This window comes from Lissotriton vulgaris, chromosome 6 (genome assembly GCF_964263255.1).
Source record: "Lissotriton vulgaris chromosome 6, aLisVul1.2, whole genome shotgun sequence".
In the NCBI taxonomy this organism is placed as follows: domain Eukaryota; kingdom Metazoa; phylum Chordata; class Amphibia; order Caudata; family Salamandridae; genus Lissotriton; species Lissotriton vulgaris.
In genome coordinates this window covers 1,693,065,259-1,693,082,357 of record NC_141694.1, presented here as the reverse complement: position 1 = coordinate 1,693,082,357, position 17,099 = coordinate 1,693,065,259, and the positions used below count along the sequence as shown (strand labels likewise).

General features: G+C 42.3%; 1 protein-coding gene across 1 annotated transcript in view; it reads left to right on the top strand.

Moving 5' to 3' along the window:
- Positions 1-17,099, top strand: part of USH2A (usherin) — a 2,319,650-nt gene that overhangs the window by 2,260,996 nt on the left and 41,555 nt on the right. The window contains exons 58-59 of the mRNA XM_086925936.1: positions 6,525-6,701; positions 16,529-16,612. Coding sequence (XP_086782062.1) covers positions 6,525-6,701; positions 16,529-16,612 — 261 coding nt within the window. The remainder of the gene's footprint in view (positions 1-6,524; positions 6,702-16,528; positions 16,613-17,099) is intronic.

Sequence of the window (17,099 nt, the reverse complement as noted above, 5' to 3'; positions counted from 1 at the left end):
GGAGGGACCATCTCAGATGCTCCAAAGATTTGTGGCCCCTTTTTAGAAATTTGACTGTACCCTATAAAGTGAATTTTAAGGACATATGTGTATATCATCCTAATGTAGAGAGGCCTGTAAAAAATGTCATCTGATACTTAGCAAAACAACGACCATAGAATTAACAGTGCTGTGTGCTATGGTTCGCTGCCAGGCAGATGAAAAATGGTCATGTCCTCGGTGTGAAAACACAGTTGCTTTCAGCTAATATAGTATTAAAGGACCAGTGGTTGATGATATACTAATGTACTCAACTATTGATTGATTAATCATATAGGTGATTTATTGCACCTAAATTGCTGTTTATAGGGCTTTTTAACTATCTTTGAAAACAAACTAATGGTTCACGGAAAAGCTTTAAAATGAGTAGATGCTTAGGTGACATATTTCACTTTCCAGTTTGCAGAAAAATATATTAACTTCGTTCAGTCCCTGGGGCTTACTTGCAATAAATATTGATTTGATATGAAATACTACCTTCTGCTGCAGCCCATTAAAGACATTGTACCTTTTCTAAGTGGGGCATGTGCACACCCCGTGACACTTAAGATCAGGGAAATTACCATAGGCTCTCCCCGCCAGTAAACATCATACATACTAACAGAGTGTAATTTTGGAGAAAATCAGCCTGCATTATTTTGTTTATCATTCATTTAACCAGCTTTTGTTCATTTTTGGCAATGCTTTGTCATTAGAAATTAAGTTGTAAAGAAAAGTGCAAAACTGTGTAATGACAAACTGTGCGATTTCTGCACAATTTAATCATGTACGGCCAGCCGCACATGCAGATAGTATTCACATGCCTGCTGGGCTCTGTAAATAAACATTTACTCTGGTTTCCATGGGCAAAAGTTCTTCAGTACCAGTGCTTAATTTGAGCCGGTGGTGTCCAGTGCTCTGCACCAGCACTTAATTGTCAACACCAGTGCTTGTGACAGTCTTCCACAAGGTGGCGGTGTTTGAGTAATTTAGAGATGACCAGAACAACAGTTAATTATTAATTCAATATACTCTAAAAATTACTACTGCCTGTGCCCAAGCCATTCTCACAGCTTTAGGGGCCTGGAACAGTCTGAATTGTCACACTTGTAGGCGTGTGATGGTTAGTAGTTGTGTTGATACTATTATTGCGAATAAAACGTGGGGGAATGATTCAGTTTTGGATTGGCCAGAGTCTGGATTCCTAATACATGTATAATGAGCAAATTGCCTCTGACACCATAGATCAAACAAACGTAATTCTGCCCATTCGATTTTTTAATTATCTTTGGGATATATTCATTTAAATTTATCTCATTTTTTCATATTGGATTTACAAAACATTCAAACCTGTCACTAAACAAACTAGACCAGAGCTTTCCTGTCTTCTCTTATCAATATATACACATTATTAAACAATGAAAATTTGTTTACAAAGAACAAAGGGCCATATTATCAAGAAAGAGCTTTTATCAGCAGGAAACTGCCGCTAAAGTGGCGATAATGGGCATGATAATATGCCCTTGTAAATTCCCATAGAAGCCCATAGAAGCCCCAGAGTCACGTGAAATCAGGCATCATGCCTGATTTCACGTGACTCGGCCAGATTAGCGCGTACCCATTGGGAAGATCCTAGCGTCTCCATGTCGGTGCGTGCACCACTTTTTCACAAATTGGCCAAAATAACGAAGGTCAATGATCTTATTGAATTAAGAAGTACGACTGCTCGTGAGAAAAAGAATAACTTTGAGCATCTACCGGCTCGTGAAACACTGGTTTCCAGTGCATGATGGTTTTCCCTGTTCCCATCATGCACTGGGACAGGGACAGACTAATTTGCATATAGCCAGGTTCTGAGCTGGGATGGTGCAGTGAGCTAAATAACGGTGATGGATCAAGCCCTGATCTTTGGACTGGGTAAGAGTGGTCTGCTTAATTCAGACATTCTGTTCATCACCACCCCCTTTTCTGAATCGTTTTTGGCCACTATAGGTGTGGCAGGGTATACTCAGACATAAGTCCCTTGCTCACTGCACCATCAGGATTCAAGCAAGCCTGGCCGACGACGGTTGAAATGCCAGAAACCGGTCTTTGGAAGCTTGTCTCCTTTCTGGTGAAGAATTGGCTTGGTAGTTTGGTCTGCCCTGTTCCCATGATGCACTGGGCCAGGGACAGACTAATTTGCATATAGCCAGGTTCTGAGCTGGGATGGTGCAGTGAGCTAAATAACGGTGATGTATCAAGCCCTGATCTTTGGACTGGGTAAGAGTGGTCTGCTTAATTCAGACACTCTGTTCATCACCACCCCCTTTTCTGAATCGTTTTTGGCCACTATAGGTGTGGCAGGGTATACTCAGACATGAGTCCCTTGCTCACTGCACCATCAGCATTCAAGCAAGCCGGACCGACGACGGCTGAAATGCCAGAAACCGGTCCCCGGAAGCTTGTCTCCTTTCTGGTGAAGAATTGGCTTGGTAGTTTGGTCTGCCCTGTTCCCATGATGCACTGGGCCAGGGACAGACTATTTTGCATATAGCCAGGTTCTGAGCTGGGATGGTGCAGTGAGCTAAATAACGGTGATGTATCAAGCCCTGATCTTTGGACTGGGTAAGAGTGGTCTGCTTAATTCAGACACTCTGTTCATCACCACCCCCTTTTCTGAATCGTTTTTGGCCACTATAGGTGTGGCAGGGTATACTCAGACATGAGTCCCTTGCTCACTGCACCATCAGCATTCAAGCAAGCCGGACCGACGACGGCTGAAATGCCAGAAACCGGTCCCCGGAAGCTTGTCTCCTTTCTGGTGAAGAATTGGCTTGGTAGTTTGGTCTGCCCTGTTCCCATGATGCACTGGGCCAGGGACAGACTATTTTGCATATAGCCAGGTTCTGAGCTGGGATGGTGCAGTGAGCTAAATAACGGTGATGGATCAAGCCCTGATCTTTGGACTAGGTAAGAGTGGTCTGCTTAATTCAGACACTCTGTTCATCACCACCCCCTTTTCTGAATCGTTTTTGGCCACTATAGGTGTGGCAGGGTATACTCAGACATGAGTCCCTTGCTCACTGCACCACCAGGATTCAAGCAAGCCGGGCCGACGACGGCTGAAATGCCAGAAACCGGTCAACGGAAGCTTGTCTCCTTTCTGGTGAAGAATTGGCTTGGTAGTTTGGTCTGCCCTGTTCCCATGATGCACTGGGCCAGGGAAAGACTAATTTGCATATAGCCAGGTTCTGAGCTGGGATGGTGCAGTGAGCTAAATAACGGTGATGGATCAAGCCCTGATCTTTGGACTGGGTAAGAGTGGTCTGCTTAATTCAGACACTCTGTTCATCACCACCCCCTTTTCTGAACTGTCTCTTCTTGAGGCAGGGGCCATACAAATCTCTTCCGCTCTATCTTGTCCAGTAGGGGCTTCATCTTCATGGCATATGTCTTGGTGACCTTGCTTCTTCATATTGCTGTGCTTGATGGGCTTCTTTTTGGTCTGGTCTCAACTGCTGTGGTGCTAACTCTGTCCCACAACTATATAGAACCTGTTCCTCTGCCTCTCACGTCTCTCTCCTGTCTGGGGCCTAAAGGCATCGCACAGCCTTTCCATCCCTTGCTGTTGTGCCACCCACAATTCCACACTTTCTTAATGTTTGTCCGGCTGCTGTGGCCCTCCTGTCCCCCCTGCATTTATGTCAGCACCATCTCTTCATCCCTTCGGGCACCAAGGCACCATGCATCTCACCGCCTGCACACTCTCTTCACTTGGTTTTTCTTGCGAGGAAAAAAGGATGTGGCCCGCCATTTCCAGATCTGCCCTGCTCATCCTTCCTTTGGACTTATCCAAAAGGGGTACCTTTCATACTGCTGGGAGCCCATCTTGGGTGAGAAATACAAGTCATTACAACCAGGGCCGGCTTTAGGGCAGTGCGACCGGTGCAGCAGCACTGGACGCTGCCCTGGAGGAAGGGCACTGACATCGGGGGCAGGTGCGCTGTATTTAGGAATAAAACTGCAGAGTTTCTTGTGTGTTCAGCTTTCAGGCAGCAATACAAATGTCAAGATAACTCTTGTGACTAATATTCCTGCTAGAGAGAGAGATCGGAGTTTTGTCTGGTGGCAGTTTTGACTCACCATAATGTAGCACTGAGGTTTAATATGTCTGTTGCAAAGAACAGACCTGTATTTTATGTCGATAGCGGAGTCTTTACCAGTTCTTAAAAACAAATTAAATATATGTGATAGAAGGGCTATGGAGAGATGAGGGTCTCTTTGGCGGTTGAGAGAGAATCAGAGGAGGAGGACATGGTGGTGAAGGTGGGTGGGGGGTGGGTTGGCCTAAAGATATTGTCACCAGGTGCCACCAGCTAAAGCCGTCCCTGATTACAGCCTCGAGCACCTGCACGGTTGTTGCTCTTTTAGGTTTCCTTTTCTGACCGAGATGCTGCTGAGAACACACCTTCTGACATCTGATATCCACTCACAGTCCTCAGGACTTCAACTTGGCCAACACAACCCCCCCATCGCAACACAAACCTGAGCTACTGGCCTCCTCTGCATTGCTCCAAAGAGATTGTAACATTCCTTCGTGCCTGCTCTGGAAACACATCATTACACCCATTGTTGGCCCCTTCCAAAGGCTTTGCACAAGATGCCAGTGTCAGCTGCTCCTGTAAGACCGTGGAGCGTCGCCCCACTGTGGCTGTGCAGCAGTAAAAGAAAGAAAAAATAAAATGATAACGCAATGTTTAATATCCATTCATATAGTTGCGACAGCATGAGGGTGGGGCTGCTCTGCTGACAGAGCAGGGGAGGAGCCAATGGGCACACTAAAGTGCGCATGATACTTTGACCGGCACTCGCGGGCCGGCCAAACGGTCATGAGCACCGCATGCACGACTCATCCTGGACATCCTCCGCCGCAGCCACATCTCCGGACACCTGAGAGACCTGCACTGGCTCCCGGTCACCAAGATAATCACCTTCCGACTCCTCACCCATGCACACAAAGCCCTACACAACCAAGGACCAGGATACCTCAACAGCCGCCTCAACTTCTACGCTCCCAAACGCCAGCTTCGATCGACCGGCCACGCCCTCGCCACCGCCCCCGCATCTGAAGAGCCACCACAGGGGGACGGTCCTTCTCCTACCTCGCCGCCAAGACATGGAACTCCCTCCCGACCCACCTCCGCCTGACCCAGGACCACCTCGCCTTCAGGAAGCAACTCAAGACCTGGCTGTTCGAGCAGTAGCGGACCCCCCTCCCCTAGCGCCTTGAGACCCTCTGGGTGAGTAGTGCGCTATACAAGTACTGTGATTGATTGATTGATTGATGTTCTCCATGCAGGATGCAATACAGCCTGCATGGAGAACATGCCCAAGCGCCCAGTCCCCGTCTGAGTACCAAACCACGGCCCTCAGAGTGGCGAGGATGTAAGTGAATTTTTCTTTTTTTGCAATTATACCTCCTTACTCCCTCCCTCCCCGCCTCACCACCCCAGGTCCGTGCTGGCCGCCCCTGCAAGATACTGGTTCCATTCCCTCTGTGCTTGGCCCACCTTTGAGGCCCTGGGAAGGACACATTTTGGGGGCCCCTGTTTAGAACAAACTAATTTGTATGAGCCATTTTCAAGCAATTCGTAACCTCCTAATATTAATATTAAATTGTATGTTGAACTTTCAGAAACGAGTATGCATAAACACCTCTGAAAGTTAAAGCTGTCCAGTGACTGCCATACAGATACTACCAAAATAAAGCAGGAACAAGGAGTGATAAACCTGGCATCAGTTTGTGCAGAGCGGTGAGGTTTGCATTTAATCCCAGAAAAGCATGTCATTGGGGCATCCTTAAAGTCCTGTCTTTTCCTGGATTTGCAGGAAGCATGTCAATGTACCACAGGCCTGGCACAATGAACTGGTGACAGTAATGTCTTCCAGATTGTGCCAGGCATTGTGGCATCAATTTAACCACTGGCAGTCCTGTCATTGTTGGCTGGGGAGAAGATGTGAGCAGTACTTCTACTGTTTGCAAAGGGAATTGGGTCCTGGGGCTTCACTGTTAAAAGGACTTTCAAGGAAGGCACTGCCTCCCTTATAGTACAAATGAGTGCACCAGGCATTAAAGTCATGGCTGGCCTTTCACACTGTTGCAGTGAAAGGAGTGAATCACCAGAGGGTGCATGCTTTGATGAACCTGCCATAACTGTTGGATAGTGCTCCAATAAATAGACATTCATAACAAAAATAAATACATAAACATATCTCTTGTTTTTTATCCATACCGTAGAGTGTGGTTTATGAAATGTATTTAATAAAGACAAATTCATATTAAAAAATAAGAAAGAAATTCAGAATTTTTTTTTGTAAAATAGAATGATATCTGGTTACTGTTTTCTCATAAAGGCGCCCCACACATGCCAAACAGTTCTGATTTTGAATAGTTCAATGCAGTTTAACCAAAGGCCTGTTTCACGTGTATTACGAACTGTTGATTTGTTTGTTTTCTTTTTCAGTGCCTATGTACAAAGCAGCATTTTCTGTCACAAGCAATGTGTCTACCATCTCATTGGACTGGAGTCATAGCTTCCATCTGAATGGACAGCTGAAGCAGTATGTGTTGACGGAGGGGGGACAGCGCCTCTACAGTGGCTTTGATGGCACATTACACCTCCTTAAGACCTCTGATAAAAGTATGTTTGCATTTTTTGCGTCTGAAACTGATGATGGCCTTTATTTTCTATGATAGGCATGCGATTTAATGTAATCTACTCTCGGTATGTGAGGAATCATTCAGGTGTGGTTGGATGGGCAGTCATGAACCCACGGTCTTTCAATTCCGTTTTTACAACAATGGCCTAATGTGGACTTCATCCAGTGTTATCCCTTGATCTTTGAATAGAGTGAGGTGTAAATACATATCTCAAATTTCAATACATGAGAGTGAGTTTAAGGGGGTAGAAGGATAGGCTCTTAACCCTAAGAACGTTTTGAAACACGTCCAAACTGGAGTATATGCAATGCATTTGCTTTAGACATTAGCTACAAATTCAGAAGGTCTAGAGAGACAATAATGCAACATACCAGTAGTTCTCTGGTGAGCCAGGCAAGGCTTACCCCCTACAGACGTATTAGGAGTTGTCCTCTCAAGAAAAAGTCAGAAGCAATTACATAGAATAACTCATTGTAGCACAACTTGGATAAAACATGGTTAAAGAGCTGTAGGTATAACAGGCAGTTAAAATCTGTTTGGTATTTCCAATAGCCTCTCAATTCTCCCCATAAAATATATATATCGCCGTTTTTGCCACATAAACTTTTCATATTGCACTTCAAAGGCAATTTTAGTGACATTATTATGACACCTTAGAAAGCCCTTCAATGAGCACAGTACCCCGATAGCTTTATACAGAGCTCTGCTGCCCCGACTAGATTTGTGTGCTTTATAAACATGCACATATGCTAATGAGTAATCCATTTATTCATATGTACTTGGAAAATGCAGAGTGAAAATCAATAGTTATTCACAGATCCGAGATAACCGAGCCAGACACATCCGTTTGGTGCATGCAGCAGTTCCACTGTTCAGTTACATACAGAATGTAGCATCAAACAGGTTACACTAGTCTTAAATGCTCAGGTACCTGGCTGCATTAATGATATCCTAGAAAGCTGTCTTAGTGAGGATACACCCACATAATAAGATTCAAAATAGTGTCTGCCCACTTGTACATAGAAACTAAAATAAGAAAACTAGTCATTCAATTATCCCTCTATTATCGATTTTAAACTTAGATTAGGCACCTCAAATAGTATCTTATGGTCAGGACAGAAAACCATCTTGGGAAGATCTGGTTAAAGATTTATCACACATCTTTTCAGAAAGTCATGGTGTTTCTATGATAAACAAAAAAGAGACCCAAGTTTGACAACCTTCCTTCCACTTTGGAATCCATAGCTCTACTGCTGCCCTCTAGTGCTTTGCACTCAAGGCAGTTTGAAAAACACGCCTCCGGGTCACTGCAAACTTGGAGATTTCAGAGCCATTTAAGCGATGTGGATGTTTAGACATATGCCAAGCACAGCGTTCAGTTAAATGCTGGCAGTCAGCATGAGGAGTGCTTTGTTCCTCCTTGAATATGCACATCCTTCAATAAGCTCTTGACACTGCTGTTAGCATGGATATTGCAGGTTACCCTGAAGCTTCAGGCTCTACAGGCTGCTGTAAAACAAAATTGATGAACTGATAAGGGGGCTTGACAAAAAAAAGACCATCTTCTCAAGTACGCTCACTAGAAGGATAATATCCCAATGGATCAGAAATTGAAGATGATCTTGAAATATCAGAGAATCACACATTTATTGAGTCTTATTTTCTGATTGCCCTAGTACCATAACTGGTGGAGGATCAGATGGAAGCCACTTGTAATGATCAGGAAAACTTGACATCAGTCGGGATTCATGAAAAACAGCATGAATCTTGTGAGTACAATGAAACTTCAACAAAATAACACAGGATTGATTTGATCAATTATCACACATGGCAAAAAAATCTGATTGAAGTTTTACTGGCAGTGTATTAACCTGAAGAATATGAGAAGATAGTCAAACCTTTCTTGCAGGAACACAAAGAACAGAATTTGATCTTGATTTGTCTACATTTTCCTTAATCATGACCTTGGGCCAGTGTGAGCTTTCTGGAACATGCTGCCTATGCTTCTGCAACTGGTTGAACAACTTAGTTGTTGATGGAACCAACAAATCAATACAAGGAGAAGATGGAAGAAGTCCTGATGAAAACCTTTCACACAAATGAAGGGTGAAATCTTGCTAGTACTATAAGTTGAATTATTAGAGGAATATTTTGCAGTTAGTAAATAGGAAAACCAATTAGCTTGAGTTGTATGACAGCATTGCATTGCATTATGGCAACACTGTAGATATTGCTCAAACATTTTATTTGTTAACTCAGTTTGCTCATTTGACTGCATGTAATAACCTCAAAGCTTTCGAAAAGCATGAAACATATTGAGTACCTCTATCAGAAATAACATTAAGAACCAAACCAAGATGAAAAATATTAGTAAAAAACATTGAGCCATTCTTTCAGCTGTTGGTAAATTCGACAAATGGGCAATCTTTCAAAAGGCAAACATGCTAAGCATTATCACACACTATACTTCTGAAGGTGGAAGCTCCAATATAGAATTTGCAGAAATCACATGCCAAGGTTAAAAAATACTGGTAATGGCTGTATTTATTCAAAAGGATAAGGATTTATGATGGGTACAAAACTGGCAAGTAAGCAAATATTGTTGGACATCAGCTCGAACAGTAGGACACCAAAACAGATTGTAAAACTAAATTGAAAGCAGCATTCGCTCACGTATTATTAGAAATGTCAAATAAGTCACATCTTCATGCCTCTCAGCTGTATTTACTTATTTTTAACACAAATAACTTTATGATTGAAAAGAAATTCATTTGAACTAGAACAGTATTTAAATAAATGTCTAGCTCGTTAACACTTAAACCATCTTAACTTTGTCTAAGGACTGAACTATTCCAACTACTTGTTAAGAGGAAATTACTAGCTGATAATGAGTAAGTGAGGATTCAATATAATGGCAGAATAAAGCATCCACTAATGTTTTATTTAAACAAGAAATATAGGTGATGGTGAAATTATGCTGGGCAAAGAAAACACATTTTTGCTTAGGTACTATTTCAAGACTGAAGATTTCACAAAAACTGTAAATTCTGATGGTAAGTTTGAATTTAAGATGGTTTTCTAGTATCGATCAACAGATGTCTCCACTTAGTATAAGCCGAAAAGCCACCTTCATGAGTAAGAAGTGTTCTCTTTCAGGTACTGAAAATGTTCATTCTATTTCTGGAAAAACATGGGATAGATAAAAGACAGGATGTTCTTTTCTAACAACGTTATGTTTTTGTAACCGTACTGCCCTGAAGCAGAACTGCTGACCAGATTAGTCACAGAATAAACTTGTTTGAAGTATCTGGATGACATATTATTGGTGTGTGAGTAAGCTTTTGTTTCAGCAAATAAAAAGTATTTTCTCAGAATTATCCTCCAAGCTTAAGCCATTCATCCTATTCTTCTTTATCAAAAAAATTTTTATTGATAAATTTGCGATAAGGTTTGTGAATGCGAGGAAAATCTGAACCTCCTTGACATTAGTAGGAGAGGACCAATTGAAAATAGCGGATACAATTTAGGATCCAGAGAAAGGCCAGAAGCATACAGTCTGAGACCAAGATACTAAACATCTTCTTTCTCAAACTCAACCTTATTAGGATTGCATGACAAGTGATTTTGCTGAAGTCTTGATAACACCAAACTCATATATTCTTGATGTTAATTATGGGTCGGTGAGAACACTAGAAAGGTATCCACGTGGAAAAATAGAAACTATTTTAATATATATATGATAAAATACATCCATGATGGTAATCTATTTTAAGCCTCTAAAATCAATACAAGGTCAGAGATCCTGGTCTTTCTTGGGTACAAAAAAATAATGGTGCTCCAGCAGGTGAAACGGATTGTAAAATTAAGCCATTTTGCCCATTTTCCTGTAAATAAGCCTTTAGAATCCCCTTGTCTCTCAGTTAAAGAAGAAATATGTCCAAAAGAAACAACAGAAAAACATGATAATCAGCAGTATTCATAAAATTTGTATATGAAAAAGCAACCACTCCCCTGTCTTCTCAGAAGGAGGAGTACCTACAGAATGTCTCTGAGACTGTTTACCACAGGCCAAAATCAAATGCATGGGCATTGCTTTGGAAGCCCATAGATGTGCTCACATGCTAAAGGCACAGCCATCACATTCCATGGTATAAGTTAAGTGTTCCATGAACTGTGTCAAATGCATCTACATAGCATTAAATGCTCATAGAAAGCATAAAATGATGTTATCAATCAGATACCCAGTACAGACAAATATGTGTTGGCATAACTTTGTTTTCAGGTATAGCCCTAAATATTAAGTGCACTTTCATATGCACTAAGACCCAAAGGTATAGGTCCCTTTGTTTATTTTCTCCCTAAATGTTCATCTGCATAACCTTTGCACTAAGTGTAGGCCAATCTGCTCTGTCATAGACTTATATGCTAATGTATAGCCCACTGTTACCTATTAAGCCTCATACGCACAGTTGTAGAGTCAACTGTTCAGTATAGCCACATAGGTATAGCCCTTTTTACCTATTATAGCATTGTATGCTTAGTGCATCCTCCTAAATTTACTATAAGCCTCAAATGTATATGTACAACACTCCATATGTTGTTCTGGTATGGCCCTTAAGAGCATTTATAGCTCAATTGTTAAGTTACAGTCCAATAGGCTCTTGTATAGATCACATGCTTAATACGGCCTAAGTGTAAAAGGATAACCCTATTTAGTTCTCTACATTGAAGTTGATTATGCATGCTAATACCATGTTCATTGCCCGCTCATGCATGATATATTTACAACTAAGCAGACCTAAGATGTCATTGTTGTTTGATGTTTGGGGGGGTTTTATATAGCGCACGAACACTCCAGGGAGCATCTTGGCACTGCGACTTCATTGCTAGTAGATTGTCAGATGATTTTAACTGAGCTTTAGATGTTGTAAGCAGTTTAGACAAGGGTTTTACACTTTGATTCGGCCAATCCATAAATCCAGGTTTTTAAGGATTTTTTAAAGGTTTGTTCTGATGTAGTTGCTCGAAGGTGAGCTGGAAGTGTGTTCCAGGCTTTGGCTCCTAGAACTGCCAGTGATTTTCCACCCTTGGTGGCCAGTCTGAACTTGGGGACAGACATTAAGTTGGCCGTAGCTGACCTGAGTTCTCTGTTTGGGTGGTATCTGTGGAATTTATTGGACAGATATTTTGGGCCGCGCTTATGAAAGCCTCTAAATGTAATCACGAGGATTTTGAATAATATACGTTTCTGGATGGGAAGCCAGTGCAACGTGTCCAAGGCGGTTGATGCTGATGACCTTCTGGGCCATCTCAAAACCAGCCGGGCCGCCGCATTTTGAACCATCTGTAGTTTATGCAGGGTAGATTTTGCCACCCCTGTATACAGACTATTACAGTAGTCAATTCTCGATGTGATTAGAGCAATTGCTACTGTGCGGCGGGCAGGCAAAGGCAGGTGGTGAAAAAATTGGCGTAGGCCTTTGATGATGTTAAAACAAACGGCAGCTACTTCCTTAGTTTGTTGTTTAAAGGATAGCATGTCGTCGAATTTTATGCCCAGGTTTCGAGTTGCACTGATATCATCTGAGTGATCCTAAAAAGACTATATGAATGTAGACTGACAATAATACGTGAGCACAAGAACATGAGTGTTTTTTCAAAGCATGTGTTATAGAGAACATTCGCACCTTTAACAACGATAGTTTGAGTTCCTCTTTTATGAGCACCATCAACTTCATCCCGCACTGCTCTGAAGGGGTAAAGGATAATACCTGCCCGACTGAATTTTACATTTCAAAAACATAGTTAGGGTTTAAAGTGCAAGAAATAACACTCAAGTAAGTGCTTCCATAACTCTTCTTTCAAAATTAGCATATTTTGATGAGTATGTGTCAACTCAAGATTTTGGACATGTAGGATGATGGCAATGAGAGGACAATGAATATAGACTTCCACATAAATAGATTTTATTGATTTTTGATGCAAAACAATATCGTGCACTGTCATTCTCGAAATATTTACAAATGTTCTTTGAATTTACCCAGAGGCCAACGAGGTAACACAGGTATGCGAAGATGAAATGTGTGATCACATTTCCCTTATATAACTGTTTCTCAGCAGCTGGAAAGGCAGGGTTTGAGCTGGGGCTGCAGGAATTTAATAACAAGCATTGGCAAAGCAGATAGGTCTCACCCTTGCAAGACCGTTTGGCTTTGCCAGTGTGCTTTAGCCATGTTTTACACCAGCTTGGCTGCTGTTCAGCATGGCTAAAAGTTAGTGGTGTAGAGGAGAGAGGCATGGAGTTGCGTAGAGTGGAATGGTGAAGAGTGGAGTAGAGTGTTGTAGAGTGGAGCAGCAGAGAGTTTTGTGTATTGGTGTGCCATAGTGTGGAGTTGCATAGAATGGCATACACTGGAGTGGCATAGAGTAGAGTGGACTTGTGCAGAGTGCATTTGAGTTGAGTGTTGCAGAGTATAGTGGCATAGAGTGCAGTGGCATTGGGTGCAGTGGCATTGAATTCAATGGCGTACAAGGCAGCATCGTATCATGCAGTGGCATAGATTAGAGTGGTGTATAGTAGAGTGCAGTGGTGCAGAGTGGAGTGGCAAGGAGTAGAGTGGCGCAGGGTAGAGTATAGTGGCGTTGAGTACAGTGATGTAGAATGCAGTGCAATAGAGTAGAATGGCGCAGAGTGGAGTGGCGTAGAGTTGAGGGATGCAGATGGCAGTGGCGCAAAGTAGAGTTGAGTGGCATAGAGTACAGTGGCATACAGTGCAGAGTAGACTTGAGTGGCATAACGTGCAGTGTGATAGAGTGGTGCAGAGTAGAGTAGCATAGAGTGGTGCAGAGTAGAGTATAGTGCTATAGACTGCAGTGGCATAGAGTAGAGCAGAGTAGCGTAGAGTGGAGCAGTCAGAGTGGAGTGATGTAGAGTTCAGTGGCATGTATTGGTGTAGAATAGTGTGGAGTCACATACACTGGACTGGTGTAGAGTGCTTTGGCGTTGAGTGGTGCAATGGGATTGAATTCAGTGGTGTAGAATGCTGCATCGTAGAACGCTGTAGCATAGCCTAGAGTGGTGTATAGTAGAGTGCAGTGGTGTAGAGTGCAGTAGTGCGAGTGGTGTAGCGAAACTAGAGGGAGCCCCCCTGCATATTGCAAAGAGGGGCCCTCCCTCTGGTCACACTTAGGAGCTCTCATGGTCAGGGTACTGTACTGTAGGGGTGGGCTGGACCTGGGGCCCCTACATTGCGAGGCTGTTGGTGCCTTTGTTATGCCACTGAGCAGTGGGAGAGTGTAGTGGCACAGAGTGGAGTGGCATAGAGTGTACTGGAACAGCGTAGAGTGGAGTGGCAGTGATGTAGAGTTAAGTGGTGCAGAGTGGAGTGGTGTAGATTGATACAGAGTGGAGTGGCATAGAGTTAAGTGATGTAGAGGTCAGTGGCGCAGAGTAGAGTTGAGTGGCATAGAAAGCAGTGACGTAGAGTGCAGAGTAGAGTTGTGTGGCATAGAGTGCAGTGGCATAGAGTGGTGCAGAGTAGAGTAGCATGGAATGGTGCAGAGTAGCGTATAGTGCCACAGACTGCAGAGGCATAGAGTGCAGTGGTGTAGAGTGGAGTAGCATAGAGTGGAGTAGTGCAGAGTAGTGCAGAGTAGAGTGGCATAGAGTTCAGTAGAGTAGAGTGTCAGAGTACATTGGTCACGAGGTAGTGGTGTAGAGCACAGTGATGTAGAATAGAGTGCAGTAGTGTAGAGTGCAGTGAGAGACCACATTCGTGTGAAGTGCATTGGCATAGAGTGCAGTGGTTTTGAGAACAGTGGCATAGAGTGGAATGGTGCAAATTGGAGTAGAGTGGCCTAGAGTTCAGTGGCATAGAGTAAATTGTTTCAGAGTAGAGTGAAGTGGCGTAGAGTGGAGTGGTGCAGGTTAGAGTGCAGTTGTGTAGCGTGGCATAGAGTCTAATGGCATAAAGTAAAGTGGTGTAGAATGCAGTGACATAGAGTGCAGTGGTGCAAAGTAAATTAGAGTGGCGTAAGGTGGATTGGTGTAGAGGGACAGGGCTTAGAGTTGAGTGTTGCAGAGTAAAGTGCATTGGCGTAGAGTGTATTGGCATAGAGTGCAGGGACGTAGAGTGCCTTGTTGCAAAGTGGTGTATGGTGGAATTGTGCAGAGCAGATTGGTGTGGCCTACACTGGAGGGATGTAGAGTGCAGTGGTAAAGAGTACAGTGTGTAGAGTGGAGTGATACATGGTAGAGTAGAGAGGCATAAAGTGTAGTGTGTAGAGTGCAGTGGCGTAGAGTGGAGTGGTGCATATTGCAGTGGCATGGAGTGGTGTAAAGTGAAGTGGTGCAGAGTAGAATGCAGTGGTGTGGGTTGGTGCAGAATAGAGTGGAGTTGCATAGAGTGGAGAAGCAAGCTACCATTACAGACAACATATTTTCAATTAAAACGGCCATTACATTTGAACAGGTACACAGTTTTACTAATACAACTATACAGTGCACAGACAAAAAAAAATGTAGAAATTGCATCACCTAATGTAATGTTTTCTTTTGATCATATTAAAGTATTTGTTTTCAACACACTTCAGAAATAACACAACATTTGCTTCCTTTGTGTTCCTAATTCTGATATATTCTGAAATACTTACACAGTTATTTTAAAAGTTGTCATGTTCTAGTGGAAAACTCTTTCCTACCATCAGTTTCCAGCAAGATTGTCATATAAATCCTCTCACTTTGAAGTCAGAGAAAGAACAGTAAACAGAGCCTGATATTTGACCTCAGTCTTTGAATGCACAGTACATGTGATGAGAAAGTACAAGATTTACAGGCCTGTTTAAAGAAAGGGAGCACTCTGAAGGATACTATAAATAAGGTTTGGGCAAGGGGAGGTACGAACTCAAGCTGGACAGCTTCAAACAAAGAAAGTCAGCAAATAGAAAGCAAGAAAACGTAAGCTACAAACCTCAAGCCCAAAGGCAAACAACGGACAGAATGCATTCCTAGGCCAACTTCCTGAATGTCCCTAGATGTCTTTAGCAACCTTGACGCCATGCAGTTTTTTAGACTGCGACCCAAAATTGAATCTGCTACCAGGTTCATACTCTAAAATAAATAGTTATAAACATTTTTTGAAACTAATATATGCATTTATTGGAATCTAAAACTGTGTATCTGCCTCGAAACATTAATTGTCTAAAGCTCAATTTCTTTACATATTTTTTTATATACGTTTTTGTTCTTACTAGTTTAAAATCAATGGCACTGATGTAACTTGCTGTTATCCCCATTGTGGAACCAGGCAGTAACCCCGCACCTGGTAAAAACGGTACTTAATGGCATCCGTATTTACTTTGTGCGACATTACTGCACCAGATAACAGGACCGTGTGGAGACATGTAAAAACCAAAAGTTAATATTAGAGATTAACTAGAGGTATTTGAGAAGTATTTGTTAAATATCCCAATCAATTCTGTTCTAACTTCCACTAATGATTAGGATGCATTCAACATGGTTTATAATTAATTTCAGCATCACACATTAAATTAACTTGCTTAATACAATGAAGACACAATTACAAGAATTTGTGGCAGGTACACAGGGTTTTTGCAGAAATAGTCATCGTCTATCCATTTTTCATTTTCCATCTCTTCAGTTCTTACTTCAATTCACTCACTCCTAACTTTCTTCCATCTTACACTTTTTGCTCTTTTCCTTAACATATTCTGTTTTTTGCTTATTTCCCAAAAGTTGTACAAGTTTTCTTTCTAATATATTATTTTGTTTATAATTTTTCTTTTTAGAATTTTTCTTTCAAGTGACTTGCACAACTGATATAGGAAGCGTCAGCACACCTGTGGTCAAGTACAGCTCCTCAACAGGACTTGGTAAAGACATTTAATATTTATTTATGTTTGTTACTTAATACATTTGCAAAGATATTTGTGATCTGTAAGTTTTCACCAAGTAATCGTGCTCATGTTTAGGCAATATACAGCCTGATTCATGTACGGGCCGTTTTGCGTGGCCCTAATAGCGAATCATAGCGACTCGCTATTGAGGACACGCAAAACGGCATTCATGTAGGAATTGCTAAATCAATAGCGATTCCTACATGTTCTCTATTTGCGAGTAGCAATTTGCTACTCGCAAAAAAAGGAATAACTCCCTATTCATTCCTATGGGCCAAAAGGCCCATAGGAATGAATGGGGAGTATCCCTTATTTGCGAGTAGCAATTTGCTACTCGCAAATCAGATAGCGATTTTAAGGGTGCCAGGGGTGTCCAAAGGACACCCTGTAGCACCCCTAAAATGCACATTTGAACAGGTGTTGCGCACACACATGTCCAAAGGACATGTGTGTGTGCAACATG